This window comes from Lissotriton vulgaris, chromosome 7, assembly GCF_964263255.1.
Source record: "Lissotriton vulgaris chromosome 7, aLisVul1.2, whole genome shotgun sequence".
Classification (NCBI taxonomy): Eukaryota; Metazoa; Chordata; class Amphibia; order Caudata; family Salamandridae; genus Lissotriton; species Lissotriton vulgaris.
The window spans coordinates 769424474-769442984 of NC_141695.1; the positions used below are offsets into that span (position 1 = coordinate 769424474).

At 47.2% G+C, this 18511-nt stretch overlaps 1 protein-coding gene across 1 annotated transcript in view; it reads left to right on the forward strand.

Annotated features, from left to right (window-relative positions):
* TTYH2 (tweety family member 2) overlaps positions 1-18511 on the forward strand; it is a 384443-nt gene that overhangs the window by 251145 nt on the left and 114787 nt on the right. Inside the window, exon 6 of the mRNA XM_086930996.1 lies at positions 13104-13176. Within this exon, the coding sequence (XP_086787122.1) occupies positions 13104-13176 (73 nt within the window). The remainder of the gene's footprint in view (positions 1-13103; positions 13177-18511) is intronic.

Consider the following 18511-nt stretch of genomic DNA (forward strand, 5'->3'; position numbering starts at 1 on the left):
CCCACCCTCTGAGCTCACAGCTCGCAGGGGTGATAAAGGATAAAACAAGGTTAGCTACCACTCTTGCTACAGATGAGGGCTTTCATCCATATACTGGGCCTTCCCAAGGGGATGAGAATCAGTGAGCTGATGGATTTGTCTCCCTGGCAAAGGATGAAACATTCTAACCTCCCAAGGAATTCTCTTCTAGTTTTGGGCTTTTGCAGCACAGTTTTCAATCTGACTTATTGCTAACAATGTAAGTAGAGTGAGACTTGTGTCTGCCCCTTTCCGCTATTGGATTTCTATGTCCAGCCTCGTTCACGCTTTGTCCTGAGACTTTATCAATCTCATCTAAGCTCAGCTCAGTTGAGTATTCATGTCTCAGCTGCTGCTATTGGCTGTGAGAGTGTATCCTTCTGCAGCCACTCGAGTGCATGCGTTCAACTGCAAGAGGGGCTGCCCTACTACTGTAGCCCTCTATGCTCTCTCGTGCTGGCTCCCTCCAGTATGTCTCACTGATGTGCATTAATTAGCGCATTAAACCCAGACCTATTGGGTTTGCCAAAGCTTGTTGACCTTCAACGAGACCCAGAGTGAGGTTTTTGATTGATATATCACGTACATAGGTCTGAAGGGCAAGAGAGTATTTTACAGGAAACATTTTTTTTTGCAACAAGAACCACTCTAATATGAGGTGTACTCATAACAGGCTTGTGAATTCCAGTGCTGGTCATAGTACAGGACGTGATGGGAATGCAATCAGGGGGCCAGGTAGTTGGGAATATACCATATATCGCACTGCATAAATAGGTGTTGCACATTATTAGCATTACGTGTGTTTTTTACTTTGATTTAAGACACAGGAAAGTGAAAAAGGTCTCAAAATCCGACTGTAAAACATAGGCCTGAAGATTCACGTTCTACTCAAAATGGAAGCTACTGCTCCGTGACGGAGCGAGACTCGGGGACCTAAAAGGATGCTTCAAGCAGCACTTGAGGAATCTTTCCATGATGGGGCTGTCCGTCTGCCTTAAAGGAAACACTTAGCTTGTTCCCCGCAGTTAAATGGATTGGTAGTCAAATATGTATTTTCTCTCCTCTGGTTTGATTTATCACTTTGCTCTAAGTGCTGTAGTTGCCTGCACCTTTCGCCTTTAAGTGCTTAAATATGTTTCAATATTTTGACGTAAGATAATCATCCGCCCCTCTTTGCATTTGTTTAGTGTTGTCATCTGGTCAATCGACAGGCATCAGTCATTCCTCGTCCAGACAACTTGTGGAAAAAACCTGAAATTAAAGTCGAATCGCCAAGAAACGATTCAGTTCACATCATACACTATGTGAAATGTATATCCTTTTCTTGTATTCAGCACTTTATGTAAAATGTTGGGACGTCATATTAACATATACCCCCAGATGCATCAAGCATCCAATTTGCGATTCCTTATTAGCGAAAAATAAGGAATCGCTAATAAGGAATAGCAAAATGCTATGCAAGAAGAACCCGCTCAAAAAATAGCGAATTCTTAAAATTCCTTAATTGCAACTCGCAAATTGCGAGTCGCAATTAAGGAATACCTCCCCATTCATTCCTATGGGCCTAGAGGCCCAAAGGAATGAAATGGAAGACATTCTCAAATTGCGAATCGCAATTAGCGAATCGCAAATTGAGAATGCGATTTCAAGGGTGCAGGGGTGTCCAAAGGACACCCTGTTGCACCCCTGAAATTGATCTGTGCACATGTGTTGCGCACACACATGCCCTTAGGGCATGTGTGTGCGCAACATGAAACTTTGAAAAATGCACAAAAGTGCATTTTTCAAAGTTTTTGCAAATTACCATGAAGTTGAACTTCATGGTAATTTGTCACTCCTATTAGCGAAATCGCAATTTTTTTTTAACTTTGATGCATTGCATTTAAGGAATCTCAATTTGAGATTCCTTAAATGCAAGTAATCGCAATTTAGCGAATTCGAAATTTTTAATTATGCATTTGGGATGATGCATCCCAAATGCAAAAATACCGGTCGCAAAGGGGCAGATTCTGAGAATCTGCCCCCTTGCGAGCAGATTTTACCTTGATGCATCTGGGCCTAAATGATTTAATAAGTGGAAGACTTTCCATATTATGGAAATCAAGACTTATTTCCATAAAATGCTGTGGGAAGTATTACTTGTGTGACAAAAAAACAAGCATATAACTAAGCGAGTGCCCAAACTAAATCCATTTTCCTTCCATCTTTCAAGTCTGAAGCCAAACCAGAGGCAAAGTAGCCACTCGGATCTTTAAACACATCAGTCAAGGCTTGAGAGAGTGAAGGACACGTAGATATTACAAGCATTTACAATGCAATGGTCTCGGCATCATTAAAGGAAGAGCTATTGGCATTGCTCATGACATTTCTTTTTTTTCTTTAAATCATAAACAAATGACATTGTCATTTACGTTGCCAATACACAGCACTCTGCACTCAACAGCACACAGCACTCTGCACTCAACAGCATACAGCACTCTGCACTCAACAGCACACAACACTCTGCACTCAACAGCACACACCGCTCTGCACCTGCACTTACTGCTCTGCACACTCACTCTGCATTCTGGACTCACTACTCTGCACTCACAACTCTGCATTCTGCACTCACTACTCTGCATTCTGCACTCACTACTCTGCACTCACTACTCTGCACTCACTACTCTGCACTCTCTGCACTCTCTGCACTCACTACTCTGCACTCACTACTCTGCACTCACTACTCTGCACTCACTACTCTGCACTCACTACTCTGCACTCACTACTCTGCACTCACTACTCTGCACTCACTACTCTGCACTCACTACTCACTACTCTGCACTCACTACTCACTACTCTGCACTCACTACTCACTACTCTGCACTCTGCACTCACTACTCTGCACTCACTACTCTGCACTCTGCACTCACTACTCTGCACTCACTACTCTGCACTCACTACTCTGCACTCACTACTCTGCACTCACTACTCTGCACTCACTACTCTGCACTCACTTCTCTGCACTCACTACTCTGCACTCTGCACTCACTACTCTGCACTCACTACTCTGCACTCACTACTCTGCACTCACTACTCTGCACTCACTACTCTGCACTCACTACTCTGCACTCACTACTCTGCACTCACTACTCTGCACTCTGCACTCACTACTCTGCACTCTGCACTCACTACTTTGCACCCTGCACTCACTACTCTGCACTCACAACTCTGCACTCACAACTCTGCACTCACAACTCTGCACTCACTACTCACTACTCTGCACTCACTACTCTGCACTCACTACTAGGCACTCACTACTCTGCACTCACTACTAGGCACTCACTACTCTGCACTCACTACTCTGCACTCACTACTCTGCACTCACTACTCTGCACTCACTACTCTGCACTCACTACTCTGCACTCACTACTCTGCACTCTGCACTCACTACTCTGCACTCTGCACTCACTACTCTGCACTCTGCACTCACTACTCTGCACTCTGCACTCACTACTCTGCACTCTGCACTCACTACTCTGCACTCACTACTCTGCACTCTGCACTCACTACTCTGCACTCACTACTTTGCACTCACTACTCTGCACTCACTACTTTGCACTCACTACTCTGCACTCACTACACTCTGCACTCACTACTCTGCACTCACTTCTCTGCACTCTGCACTCACTACTCTGCACTCTCTGCACTCACTACTCTGCACTCTGCACTCTCTGCACTCACTACTTTGCACTCACTACTCTGCACTCACTACTCTGCACTCACTACTCTGCACTCACTACTCTGCACTCACTACTCTGCACTCACTACTCTGCACTCACTACTCTGCACTCACTACTCTGCACTCACTACTCTGCACTCACTACTAGGCACTCACTACTCTGCACTCACTACTCTGCACTCACTACTCTGCACTCACTACTCTGCACTCTGCACTCACTACTCTGCACTCTGCACTCACTACTCTGCACCCTGCACTCACTACTCTGCACTCTCTGCACTCACTACTCTGCACTCACAACCCTGCACTCACAACTTTGCACTCACTACTCTGCACTCACTACTCTGCACTCTGCACTCACTACTCTGCACTCACTACTCTGCACTCACTACTCTGCACTCACTACTCTGCACTCACTACTCTGCACTCACTACGCTGCACTCACTACTCTGCACTCACTACTCTGCACTCACTACTCTGCACTCACTATTCTGCACTCACTACTCTGCACTCACTACTCTGCACTCACTACTCTGCACTCTGCACTCACTACTCTGCACTCACTACTCTGCACTCACTACTCTGCACTCACTACTCTGCACTCACTACTCTGCACTCACTACTCTGCACTCACTACTCTGCACTCACTACTAGGCACTCACTACTAAGCACTTACTACTCTGCACTCACTACTCTGCACTCACTACTCTGCACTCACTACTCTGCACTCTGCACTCACTACTCTGCACCCTGCACTCACTACTCTGCACTCTCTGCACTCACTACTCTGCACTCACAACTCTGCACTCACAACTTTGCACTCACTACTCTGCACTCACTACTCTGCACTCACTACTCTGCACTCACTACTCTGCACTCACTACTCTGCACTCACTACTCTGCACTCACTACTCTGCACTCACTACTCTGCACTCACTACTCTGCACTCACTACTCTGCACTCTGCTCTCACTACTCTGCACTCTGCACTCACTACTCTGCACTCTCTGCACTCACTACTCTGCACTCACTACTCTGCACTCACTACTCTGCACTCACTACTCTGCACTCACTACTCTGCACTCACTACTCTGCACTCACTACTCTGCACTCACTACTCTGCACTCACTACTCTGCACTCACTACTCTGCACTCACTACTCTGCACTCACTACTCTGCACTCTGCACTCACTACTCTGCACTCTGCACTCACTACTCTGCACTCTGCACTCACTACTCTGCACTCTGCACTCACTACTCTGCACTCTGCACTCACTACTCTGCACTCACTACTCTGCACTCACTTCTCTGCACTCTGCACTCACTACTCTGCACTCTGCACTCACTACTCTGCACTCTCTGCACTCACTACTCTGCACTCACTACTCTGCACTCACTACTTTGCACTCACTACTCTGCACTCACTACTCTGCACTCACTATTCTGCACTCACTACTCTGCACTCACTACTCTGCACTCACTACTAGGCACTCACTACTAGGCACTCACTACTAGGCATTCACTACTCTGCACTCACTACTCTGCACTCACTACTCTGCACTCACTACTCTGCACTCTGCACTCACTACCCTGCACTCTGCACTCACTACTCTGCACCCTGCACTCACTACTCTGCACTCTCTGCATTCACTACACTGCACTCACTACTCTGCACTCACTACTCTCTGCACTCACTACTCTCTGCACTCACTACTCTGCACTCACTACTCAGCACTCTGCACTCACTACTCTGCACTCACTACTCTGCACTCACTACTCTGCACTCTGCACTCACTACTCTGCACTCACTACTCTGCACTCCCTACTCTGCACTCACTACTCTGCACTCTGCACTCACTACTCTGCACTCTCTGCACTCACTACTCTGCACTCTGCACTCACTACTCTGCACTCTCTGCACTCACTACTCTGCACTCACTACTCTGCACTCACTACTCACTACTCTGCACTCACTACTCACTACTCTGCACTCACTACTCTGCACTCACTACTCTGCACTCACTACTCACTACTCTGCACTCTGCACTCACTACTCTGCACTCTGCACTCTGCACTCACTACTCTGCACTCTGCACTCACTACTCTGCACTCTGCACTCACTACTCTGCACTCTGCACTCACTACTCTGCACTCTCTGCACTCACTACTCTGCACTCACTACTCTGCACTCACTACTCTGCACTCACTACTCTGCACTCACTACTCTGCACTCACTACTCTGCACTCACTACTAGGCACTCATTACTAGGCACTCATTACTAGGCACTCACTACTAGGTATTCACTTCTCTGCACTCACTACTCTGCACTCACTACTCTGCACTCTGCACTCACTACTCTGCACTCACTACTCTGCACCATGCACTCACTACTCTGCACTCACTGCACTCACTACTCTGCACTCACTACTCTGCACTCACTACTCTGCACTCACTACTCTGCACTCACTACTCTGCACTCACTACTCTGCACTCACTACTCTGCACTCACTACTCTGCACTCACTACTCTGCACTCACTACTAGGCACTCACTACTAGGCACTCACTACTCTGCACTCACTACTCTGCACTCACTACTCTGCACTCACTACTCTGCACTCACTACTCTGCACTCACTACTCTGCACTCTGCACTCACTACTCTGCACCATGCACTCACTACTCTGCACTCTCTGCACTCACTACTCTGCACCCACTACTCTGCACTCACAACTCTGCACTCACAACTCTGCACTCACAACTCTGCACTCACTACTCACTACTCTGCACTCACTACTCACTACTCTGCACTCACTACTCTGCACTCTGCACTCACTACTCTGCACTCTGCACTCACTACTCTGCACTCTGCACTCACTACTCTGCACCATGCACTCACTACTCTGCACTCTCTGCACTCACTACTCTGCACTCACAACTCTGCACTCACAACTCTGCACTCACAACTCTGCACTCACAACTCTGCACTCACAACTCTGCACTCACAACTCTGCACTCACTACTCACTACTCTGCACTCACTACTCACTACTCTGCACTCACTACTCACTACTCTGCACTCACTACTCACTACTCTGCACTCACTACTCTGCACTCTGCACTCACTACTCTCTGCACTCACTACTCTCTGCACTCACTACTCTGCACTCACTACTCTGCACTCACTACTCTGCACTCACTACTCTGCACTCACTACTCTGCACTCACTACTCTGCACTCTCTGCACTCACTACTCTGCACTCCTGTCTACTCTGCACTCCTGTCTACTCTGCACTCCTCACTACTCTGCACTCCTCACTACTCTGCACTCTGCACTCACTACTCTGCACTCCTCACTACTCTGCACTCTGCACTCACTACTCTGCACTCACTTCTCTGCACTCTGCACTCACTACTCTGCACTCACTACTCTGCACTCTGCACTCACTACTCTGCACTCACTACTCTGCACTCTCTGCACTCACTACTCTGCACTCACTACTCTGCACTCACTACTCTGCACTCACTACTCTGCACTCACTACTCTGCACTCATTACTCTCTACTCACTACTCTCTGCACTCACTACTCTCTGCACTCACTACTCTCTGCACTCACTACTCTCTGCACTCACTACTCTGCACTCACTACTCTGCACTCACTACTCTCTGCACTCACTACTCTCTGCACTCACTACTCTCTGCACTCACTACTCTCTGCACTCACTACTCTCTGCACTCACTACTCTCTGCACTCACTACTCTGCACTTACTACTCTACACACTCTCTACTCTGCACTCACTACTCTGCACTCTCTACTCTGCACTCACTACTCTGCACTCACTACTCTACACACTCACAACTCTGCACTCACTAGTCTGCTCACTCACTAGTCTGCACACTCACTAGTCTGCACACTCACTAGTCTGCACACTCACTGCTCTGCACACTCACTACTCTGCACACACTACTCTGCACACTCACTACTCTGCACACTCACTACTCTGCACACTCACTACTCTGCACTCACTACTCTGCACTCACTACTCTGCACTCACTACTCTGCACACTCACTACTCTGCACACTCACTACTCTGCACTTACTACTATGCACTCACTACTCTGCACTCTCTGCACTCTCTGCACTCACTACTCTGCATTCTGCACTCACTACTCTGCACTCACTACTCTGCACTCACTACTCTGCATTCTGCACTCACTACTCTGCATTCTGCACTCACTACTCTGCACTCACTACTCTGCACACTCACTACTCTGCACTCACTACTCTGCACTCTGCACACTCACTCTGCACTCACTACTTCACACTCTGCGCACTCTGCACTCACACTCACCTTCTGCCTCACAGAGGGATGAAGTGAGCGCCGTTCTACTGGGCAGACCTGGGGTCGGGCGGGAGGGTCACCAGGGGCACGCACGGCTTATAGAGCTATACCGATCAACACAATATTCTCCGGAGTGCCATCCATCTACCGCAGTAGCAGAAATTAGTTTGAAAGCATTGTCGAAGAATGCCAAAAAGCGCCTCATTTAGAAGCGATGAACAGAATTCAATTTTTAGAGCTCCCTTGATGTGAAAACAATTTACAATGTACTGTGAACAAACTATTTACGAAGATAAAATATTAGTGAGATAGGTAGTAATCCTTATGCATATTGCCAGATAAGCAGGTGCACCAATGGTCCTCTACACTGGAAAGTCATTTTGAGGATGTAAACACTTCTCAGAAGACAATCTCCTTGACTACAGCGGACCTGCAACTGTAAGCAAAATGTCATGACATTTTGTGTTTATGTACTCTGCTGTATAGATATTTATTGCCCTAATTTCTTTTCAGTATTAGAGGATATCTTTGAAAATACAAGCCTATTATGGAAGTGGATAGAAATGATTATGATCATCGTGGCTAACACAAAGGTGCAGTGAGGAAAGTGAGTGGCAGATACCGCCACCTCATGGTAACTGAGTATAGTGGGTCCGGTGGTAGCTTGCACAGCCACGTTCTTTCACTCCATGTCCAGACTTTGACACTGTGGAATGGGGTTCAAGTCCCAGCGTCGGCTCTCCCAGAGATTACAAAAAAACATGCTGATCGAAAGAAATAAAATTAAACAATACCGATTGGCGTGACGAGGATAAATCCATGTGCAGTGCACTGCCCCCTTGCCTTGTAGACACCGCAGCCCAAGAAAACATGATTGACGGAGCAAAACGGTGGTCTAATTGTCCATAGCCAAAGTATATTACAAGCTGAGGATCAACGGGCGTGAAAACAGCGTGGTGGGCGCGCACGTGACGCAGCGTGGGCGTGCACATCAGCTGAAGGATCGCCGGAGAAGACACCGAGTCTGCCTGCTGCCATGACTGACCCACTGCGGAGGGAAAGAGCCCGGTGAGTGGGGGTAGAGGGCGGGCGGCAGAGAGGGAGTGGGCAGAGAGGGAGGGGGTGTGTGTGTGCGTGTGTGCGTGTGTCTGTTTCTGTGTGTGTCTGTGTGTGCACGGCGCATGCCTGCCTGCCTGTGTGTGTGCGCGTTCACAGACCCTGATCGGCGCGTTCACAGCTCTAGCTCCCTTCAGAGCGAACTCCATGACAATAGGTCTCGATGCCGAGACCTAAAAAACGGGGAAATGTGTATCCACCATTGCACCATTTAATGAATAATAATGCTGACGCTGTTGGGCCGAAAGTGATATTTTAACCACTCTGCAATCTATGGCATATTCCAACTCTCCTATTTCTGCGGGTACTTTTACATTTCTTGTTTAAAACGTCAACCGCTTAACTGAAGCACTGGTTATATTTAAACCTTCATGCACAGGGTGGTGTAATGCCCAGGCCTGTAAGTGGGCCGGACTCAGACCTGGTATAAATTAAAAATGAACACTACAGTTATGTCCTTCACTTCAATGACAAAAGCACAGATTGATTTTTGAACAGCGACGGCTCGTTCGTTAGAGTGGAGGAGTGTCACCCCACTGCTGAAAGGCAGTAAATTCAAGCACGAAAAATAAAATGGTAAAAACACCACTGTATTATCATTTTATTTGGAGTATTGCATTGCAGGCTGCCAGCCATGAGCATCTTGGCCAGTTAGGGAGAGGCGGGGCCATCCTGGCGAACAGCCGCTACTGCAGAAGTGCGCATGCTGGTTTGGCCGGCTGTCTATAACTTCCAAACAGACATGCGCAGTTAGATCTCTCCATCCTGAACTGTGTTGCACAGCCAGTTTGAGAACAGGCACAGGATCCCAGTCCCTTTGTAAGTGCAAAACTGACCTACTCATACCAATGTCTGTGCTCCTGTCATGCTGGGTAATAGCATTACCAGCATAAGAGCAGCATCTGGATTGCCCTTGGGGAGTCTGGGAGCCTGTGCCGTCCACCCCCATGGACTGCCTGGAGTTGGGACTCAGGACAGGAGAAGAAGAGCACCGAAGCGGCACCAGCAGGTAAGTACTCTTTCGTTTTTATTCCGTCTGTCTGAATTGTTTTTGCTGTCATTCTATACCAACAACTGCTCTTAAGAAACTGCTTCAGAAATCCACTTTGTAACCGAAGCTCGAAGGAAGGGTCTCGTGTAACTTTAATGAGCTGCTCATCGGTGCGCACACTCCGAACCTGTAGCTCCTGAAGGAAGTAGCTGTGCACTTGTCTGGGACGGAAAGCCTTAGGATCCTTCACCCCTAAATACACACCCCAACTCCTGCTATAGGACTATCCAGTCAGTGGCGGCTCCTCCTTTAAGGCGGAGGAGCGTTGCCCCACTGCTTTTGCAGTGTAAAAAAAGGAAAAATAAAATGATAATATCCCAAAGTTATTACCGTTTTAGTTTTCCCACTTGCGGCATCTTTGTGGGGCAGAGATGCTCTCAGAGCAGAGGGAGGAGTGGTGTGCACTCCCTATGTGAGCATTAGTGCTTGGCTGCCACTCTCGGGCCGCCCAAAACACTCATGCGCCGATACCTTGTTCTCCATGCAGGAGCATTACAGATAGCGTAGAGAACAAGCCTACCCCTCCAGCCCCTGGCAGAGTGCCGTGTCACAGCGCTCAGACCAATCACAATGCTACATTGCAGCATTATGATTGGCTGCAAGGAGCCCGGGAGCCCTGGTGCTCCCTTCTTCCTGTATCGCCAAGAAGAGGACGTAGGAGAGGCTGCGGCCAGCCAGGAGTTAAGTGATTCGTAAAAAAAAAAAAACTATTTCCCAACCACTGCTGCCTCCAGTTCATCTTCTGCCTCCAGTTCATCTTCTGCCTCGAGAAGCTACTGAGGAGCAGCATTGCGGGGGGTGGGGGTTGTATGAGCCATTACGAAGGGTACTATGCACTGATGCCTTCCCACTGGAGGTCGTACACTGGGTGCTAATCCCCGGCCATACCTGAGATGTTTCGATCACCTCCCTGAGGTGGATTCCATGTGGCCCCGCTACCGGAGAGGGAACCTCATGTGGGAGCCAAAGTCCACCAAAAACCTTTACACCTTGTTCAGTGACCCCTCCACAGGCCACATGTGGAAGCATAAAGTGAACTCAAGGTTGTTGTCTTCACCTCTACCTGCCTGGGTGTTGCACCCTGAAACTGGGAAAGAGCACCCTCCTGGATTGCGTGGAGGCCTGCGAGACGGGAGAGGGTCAGTGGGGAGATAGCAGCCACGCCCTGAGACACCCCAGAAACAAATACATACCCAAAAAGCAGGCGGAATATATCATTTGCAAACAGAGGAAAATCCTCATTTGTAGTGTAGTGATTCCCATTTTTCATTCACTTTTACATCATTATTCATGCTCAGCATCACCGCTTCTTCGCACTCCTTCTCACACCATGTCCTGCCACCGAAGGCAGCGTTCTCTCCGACCAACTAACAAGAACCAGCAGCAAATGTCTGATTAGTACCAGTTGTGAAGTTCACCCTGACTCTGCAGACTGGGTTTGGGTTTTTACGTTGTAACTAGTGCTCAAGTAAAGTGCTGTGATACCTTCAGGTTGAGTTTGCGCTATATAAAACTGCAAACAAAATATATTGCTTTCATATTCAAAGATTAAGCAACATTCTTACTGGATAAAATGGATATGTTATTTATACCCACCCAATAAAGCTATCAGCACAACTGGCTGTTTGTCGTGAAGTACATTCTGCTTCTTACATTTTGCTAAAATTTAAAGTGAATCTCTCAGAAAATCTACTTCTTCAACTTGACATTTCTAAGGGTTAAACTACATCATATCTGGTAAGAGCTGCTGTAATACATAGAGAAACGGTACATAGTTGGCACACAGGAATTTTATCCAGGTATTTCAATCTTTTTATCTGAGGCTGGCAGAAGAGTCCAAACGTTATGTGAATTTCTAATCAGCTGATGCACCCTGAGCATGTCAATGGTCCATGATGATAAAGTCTCCCTTGGGATCAGGTAAGCCAGGTCCGGGTCACTACATAAGTCATGCCCAACTTTTACGCACAACCACTTTCAAATGTCACCAGCTGCCACTGTTTTTGAATAATGAACATTGCAAACGATAAACTAATCCACATCAGCGATTTAGTTGAGGCATACAGTTCACATGTTTTACTTACTCGTGCATTCCCTAAATCTCCAAGATGTTGTGTTTCTGTATTTTATTTTTGTGTAGCATATTACTCTTGTATAGTGCATAATTAAAATTCAGTTGCGTCGAGGTTTTTATAATGGGCCACGATTGAGATCCTGAGTTGAGGATGAAGGCAGGGTGATTTTCTCGCTTGGCTTGTCAATGAGTCAAAAAGGTTTTCTGAATGCCTGGCCATTCAGTCCTTGACCTCTCTGCAGAATGCACAGAGCAATTGCCACGGGGAACCAGGTTCGAGTCTCAGCGTTGGTTCAACATCCTCCCTGTGTCTAAAAGGAAAATAAATGAATGTGACCTTGGGGGCCAAAACTGGGGCTACTGTAAGCTTCTCCAGTACCACTGAGTCGAGTTTGTGCTGTGTTAAACCAAAAAAAAATGTTAAATGGCCACTTTGTAAGTTAGAGGCAGACTGCTTTGTAGCACTAAGCAGTGTGGGGTGTGTGGATGAGGGGCAGAGAACGCAATGTCCACTGTAACATCAGTTTGACATTTCAGCATGTGATTCCAAAACAAGACACTTTGATGGAAATTAAAAGTTGCCTGGTGTTGACCATCAGTTAAGTCTACTGGGCTATTGAGACTGGTCTGGGGTGAGAGTGGTATCGGTGGATGGGCTTCAGTTAATCAGACATACCACACACACTCCATTTCTGGGAGAAGGTGGGACTCATTTCTGTCGATGGTAGAGAGATGGTGTTCATGATACGGCCTGCCCTGTTAATCCCCACTTTGTCTTTTCCCAGAATGCTGTGCTTCGGTCTGTTCGCCCTGATTCTGAGCTGGGCATCGCTGGCGGCAGATACCTCAGTAGCTGTGGTAAGTGCACGTTCCGTGTGTTTGACACTGGTTTTTGTTTGGGGTTGGACCTGTCCCTATCTTTCAAAGTGATAGACCTTGCTAGAGTCTGAAGGATGCGAAGGCTGATCTCTGTGAAAGGCAAGTATAACAGGGCGATTCTTTCTTTCGTGTGTGCATTTTTGGCAGCTGTAAATTGCGCATGTAAAGTAGCTAGAGTGTCCAAAAGGGGTGCTGTGACTGGACAGAGGCTAGACCAGAGTTTCAGGACTGAGCTACTTTCTCAACAATGACCGTAAAACCCCTTAAGGGAATCCACATCAGGGGTGCAGTGCCTGCTTTCTTTTCTCGTGTTTTACTTCATCTTGAACCCCCATGCTTTTCTAGATGCCGTATTTCTCTAGCTTTATCTGCATGCATCATATGACTGCCGTGTAGTGCATTCTATGAACGGGGTCGTCGCCAGGTTTTTGGAAAGGGGTGTACAGGGGAGAACAGGAGTGAATGAGACGCCCTGAAGATAATACTCTTTGCACAGACCTTATTCATGTTTAATTCACATATTCTCATTTTCATTCTTAAAACATTTTCTGTTCTACATATTCTGGGTATGGCTGCCGATGGGTACTGTTTACTTGTTTATTTGATACTGCTTAACAATCATTGGCAAATCAAGTCGTTCCGGCTCGTTTTAGGCCGTTGTTTTATTTCCCAGTGCGAGAAGACAAAACTCCGTGGTATTCAAAGATTGTTCCGATGGCACTTTGTGAAGCACGGGTTTTTAGTTTTCATGTTTTAAGCCATGCCCTTCATCACATAGGCCACACCTCTTGGAAAGGATACCTAGTCACTCATCGCTTTGGCTATTCTCATTTTAGAGACCTCACCATTTTCATCCCACTTAGGACGCAGCCACACCATTTTGCAGATTAGACCTACAACTCCACAGATGCTTCCGTATCGTGTCAGGTTAACCACTGACCCTTAAATCTGAAATTTCGCCATGTAGTCAGCAGTGAAGCCCCGGGATGTTCAAAGAAGGACGCTAAGTGTCTCTGTGATTTGATTTACGGTCCGTCTGCATCTTAATTGGGCGTTCCTCGCCGGAGGGCTGGGGAGAGGGTGCAGCCTGCTTCAATTTAAGATTTCCCCTGCGGTATATAATGTCCTTATCCCCTTATCCCAATTATCCTCCCCTCTTGAGTCCTGTTTCCCACCCCTCCCCCACTTCCTTTGCTGAGCCTTCGAGCCAGAGGGAGATGCCCTAGAATCTGGACCACGTACTCAGCAGCGCTGAAAGAGTCTTTGTCTCATTGAGGAGCTATCTTTTGAGTGGCGGTGAGATCTGACCGTGTCCCCTGTGAGGTGTGGTGCCTAAGACAAGTGTGTGGGAGACCTGGGGCAGCGGGTGCCCAGTCAGTTCCCTTTGGTCTGTCTGCATCTCTCGCATTTAAGGTTTGCATGTGATCTACCGTCAATGTCGTGCTCACACACGAAACTGCCCTTCCACAGTGATGCAACAATTGAACGGAGACCTGCTCTTACTCCTGCACGGTCACACTGGGTGCCGCAGTGACATCTGAGTGCGAGTGGGCGTCACTGCAGTGTTGCTCACTGGTGGAATGTACTTTTAAGGTTTTAACAAATCAAATAAAGTTTTGTTTGACTGACTGACTGACACTGGTGTTAAGAGATGCTCTTGAACCCGTGGCATCTTCTCTTACTGAAAAGACATCACTCTGGGACCATCTACTCTTAAAGCAGTGACATCACTGGGAGAATCTGCTTCTGCTGCAGTTCACTCACACTGGACCTTGAAGCTTCAGTTACTCGTCCTACCGACACTATTGTGGTTGGGTCTCTGTCAGGTATAAGGCCCGCTAAGCAATTACCTCTGTGTTTGAACACTAGTGGAATAGGTCATACTTCTTGGCTCGAAACACACAGTACACCCTTCCTCGGTCATTGTGACTAGACAATGTCCATCCGCAGGCCTTACCCAGACCCCCGTGTCACAGTGGTTAATATAAATGTGTCCATTCTCCTTACAGGTTCGCATCTTATTCAGAGTCTCTAAGCACCGGTTAAGCGGCATTACTATCATTCATGTGTTTACCTGAGCATCTGTCCAAAACTTGGCATTCCAGCCCTCTCTCCATCTCCACTTTGATGTTGAATGTTCCAAATGCAAGCACTTATAATAAATGTCAGTTTAAACAAAATCTTGTTTAGATGTCTCCTCTGTATCACCTGGCACTTTGTCCTGAAGGGAAATGTTACTGTGACACTTGACATATTTTGGAATGCCTCTATTCCTCTGCATTACTAATTATATGGTGCAGAGTCAAAGGTCGGCCTCCTTCACAATTCACTGAGAGGGTGTCTTAATGGGCCAGACCAGTTAACCTGTGGTCCGAGGACCCCTGGGGGTTCGCAAGATGACTTAAAACATTCATTAAAATTAATCAATTAAAATTAATAAAGCATATACAAATGGAACCAACGCTCATGGGTAAAAAGAAAGTCGAAATTTGTTCACAAAATTCTATTTTGCGGAGTGTGAATAGAGATGTGGTCCGTTGGCATAAACGCCCGTCGCTGGTGCTGGAAACCAGGGTTCGAGCCTCAAGGTCGCGTCCACATCCTTGTGATTCTGTGCAAATCACTTAATCTCCCCATGCCTGAATCTGTAATGTAAATACGGTGCTCATGTAAAGCTTCCAATACCTTTGGGTCGAGTTCGCGCTATATAAAATATGCACACAAAAAAAATAGAGGCAATAATAGAAGCCAGATCATTCAACAGCAGGACGGGAAAATAAAATCCTTCCCAGGATTCCACGCTCTATTGTTCCGCCCCAGGCAGTGTCTTGTTCGCCCCATCATCAGGGTTGCGGACCATCCTCCGCTCTGTTTTCCTTCTTTGTCCTATTTTGTGTCTTCTGCCCAGTGATCATTTTTCTGACGTGCACTGTTGTCCGATTATTCCTGCATCACCTGATTGTCTCAGTTTTAGGTCACAGCTAAAGACATCTTCGGGACATTCATAAAGTGGACCTAGGAATGCATTCTGCCCATTGTTTACCATTGTCTTTGTGGTTTGTAACTCAAACTTTCTGGCTATCTATTTGCTGGCTTTATTTGCTTTGGGCTGGCCAGCTCAAGCTCGTCCTCCCCTTTGCCCAAACCTTGTTTACCGTATTCTTCCACCAGCTCACTTTCTGTAAACAGGCCTTTAACACTTGCTTTTATCTTGTCACATTTGCTGTGCATTCAAAAACAGAGGTCAAATGTCAGACTGTCTCTTCCAGGGAGCTCAGTGTTTATTTTTATTTTTCTGACTTCAAAGTGAGAGGATTTATGTGACAATTATGCTGGCTACTCGGGGTCTGCTTGAAGAAGGCTGTATGATGTTCTATTTTTTTATAGCACAAAATGTAAATGAACTGTGCGGACTATCAAATTAATACATTGGGTGATGACATTTCTACACATTGTTTGTGCACTGTATTCTTTTGTCAGTAAAACTGACATTTCAATTGAAGATGTGTTGTATGCTACGATACCATGCATACGCCACGTTACCCAACTCCACTCTGCACCCCAACCCACAACTGCACTCTACTCTGTACCATGCTACACTATGTCACTGCACTCTTCTCTGCACCACTCCTCTACTTTACACCACTCCATGCCAATCCACTCGGCTCCACACTATACTAGTCTACTATGCACCACTGCAATCTTTGCCACTGCACTGTACACCACTTCGCGCCACTCTACTCTGCTACCCTACTCTGCAACACTGCACTCTATGCAAATGCACTGTACACCAATTCACTCGACTCTGTTCCACTTCACTGTACTCCAGTGCACTCTATGCCAATCCCCTCTATGCCACTCTAATCTACTATGCACCACTGCACTCTATACCACTCCGCCCCACTCTACTGTGTGCTACCCAACTCTACACTCTATGCAAATGCACTGTACACCAATGCACTCTACTCTGTACCCATTCATTGTATTCCAATCCCTTCTACACCACTGAAACGATCTACTCTACGCCACTGCACTCTGCGCCACTGCACTCAGCACCACTTCACTCTACTCTGCTCCACTCTACGCCACTGCACTGTATTCCAATGCACTCTACACCACTTTACTCATGACCAATGCACTCTAGGCCAACCAACTCTGCAACACTGTACTCTACAGTACTGCTGTCTGCACCACTCTACTTTGCACCACTCCACGCCACTGCACACTACCCCACCTCACGTGGACACTGTACTCTGCATGACTGCCCTCTACAACACTGCATTCATCCCCACTCTACTGCAGTCTATTCCACTGCACTCTACCCCACTGCACCAATCTACTTTATGCCAATGCACTCTACGCCACTCTACTCTGCATCACGCCACTGCACTCTACCCTGCACCATTCTACTGTACTCTGCATCGCTCCACTCTGCCACTTCACTGTGTCACTCTACTCTGCAACACTGCTCTCTCCTCCGCAGAACTGTACACCACTCTACTCTGCATGGCTTCATTCTACGTCCCTGTACTCTCTGCCAAGTCACTATAAGCCACTGTAATCTACACTGCACGTTACGCAAACTTCGCTCTACTCTGTACCAATCTACTCTATGCCACTGCAATCTACACCACTCCATGCCACTCGATTCTGCACTGCGGTACTCTATTCCACTGCACTCAACACCAATATTCTCTACACCACTGCAGTCTATGGCAATCTACTCTGCACCTCTGTACTGTACGCCACCATACTCCATGCCACTGTACTCTATGCCTCTACAACATTGCAATCTGTCACTTTACTCTACTCCTCTCTATGCCACTGCACTCAACATCAATGCACTCTACGCCTCTACTATACACCACTGCACTCTCTGCCACTGAACTGTATGCCACTCTACTCTGAGACACTTTACTCTGCCACTGCCCTGTACTCCGCCCCACTCTATGTACTTCACTTTAGTGAAATGCACTCTACGCCACCCTAATCTACTGTGCACCACTGCACTCTGACAATGCACTCTTCGCCACTCCACTCTGCAACTCTGCACTCTACCCCACTACCCTATACCGCTCCACTCTACCCTGCACCACTCCCTTCTACCTGCACCACTCCACTCTACACTGCACCATTCCACTTAACACTACTGTGAAACAATCTACTTCATGCCACTGCAGTATATGCCACTCTACTCCACTCTACATCAACCCACTGTATGCCACTGCAATCAAGGCTGCGCCACTCTAACACTTTACGCTACGTTTCTCTAGCCTGCACACTATACTCTACCCTGCACCACTCCACTCTGAAA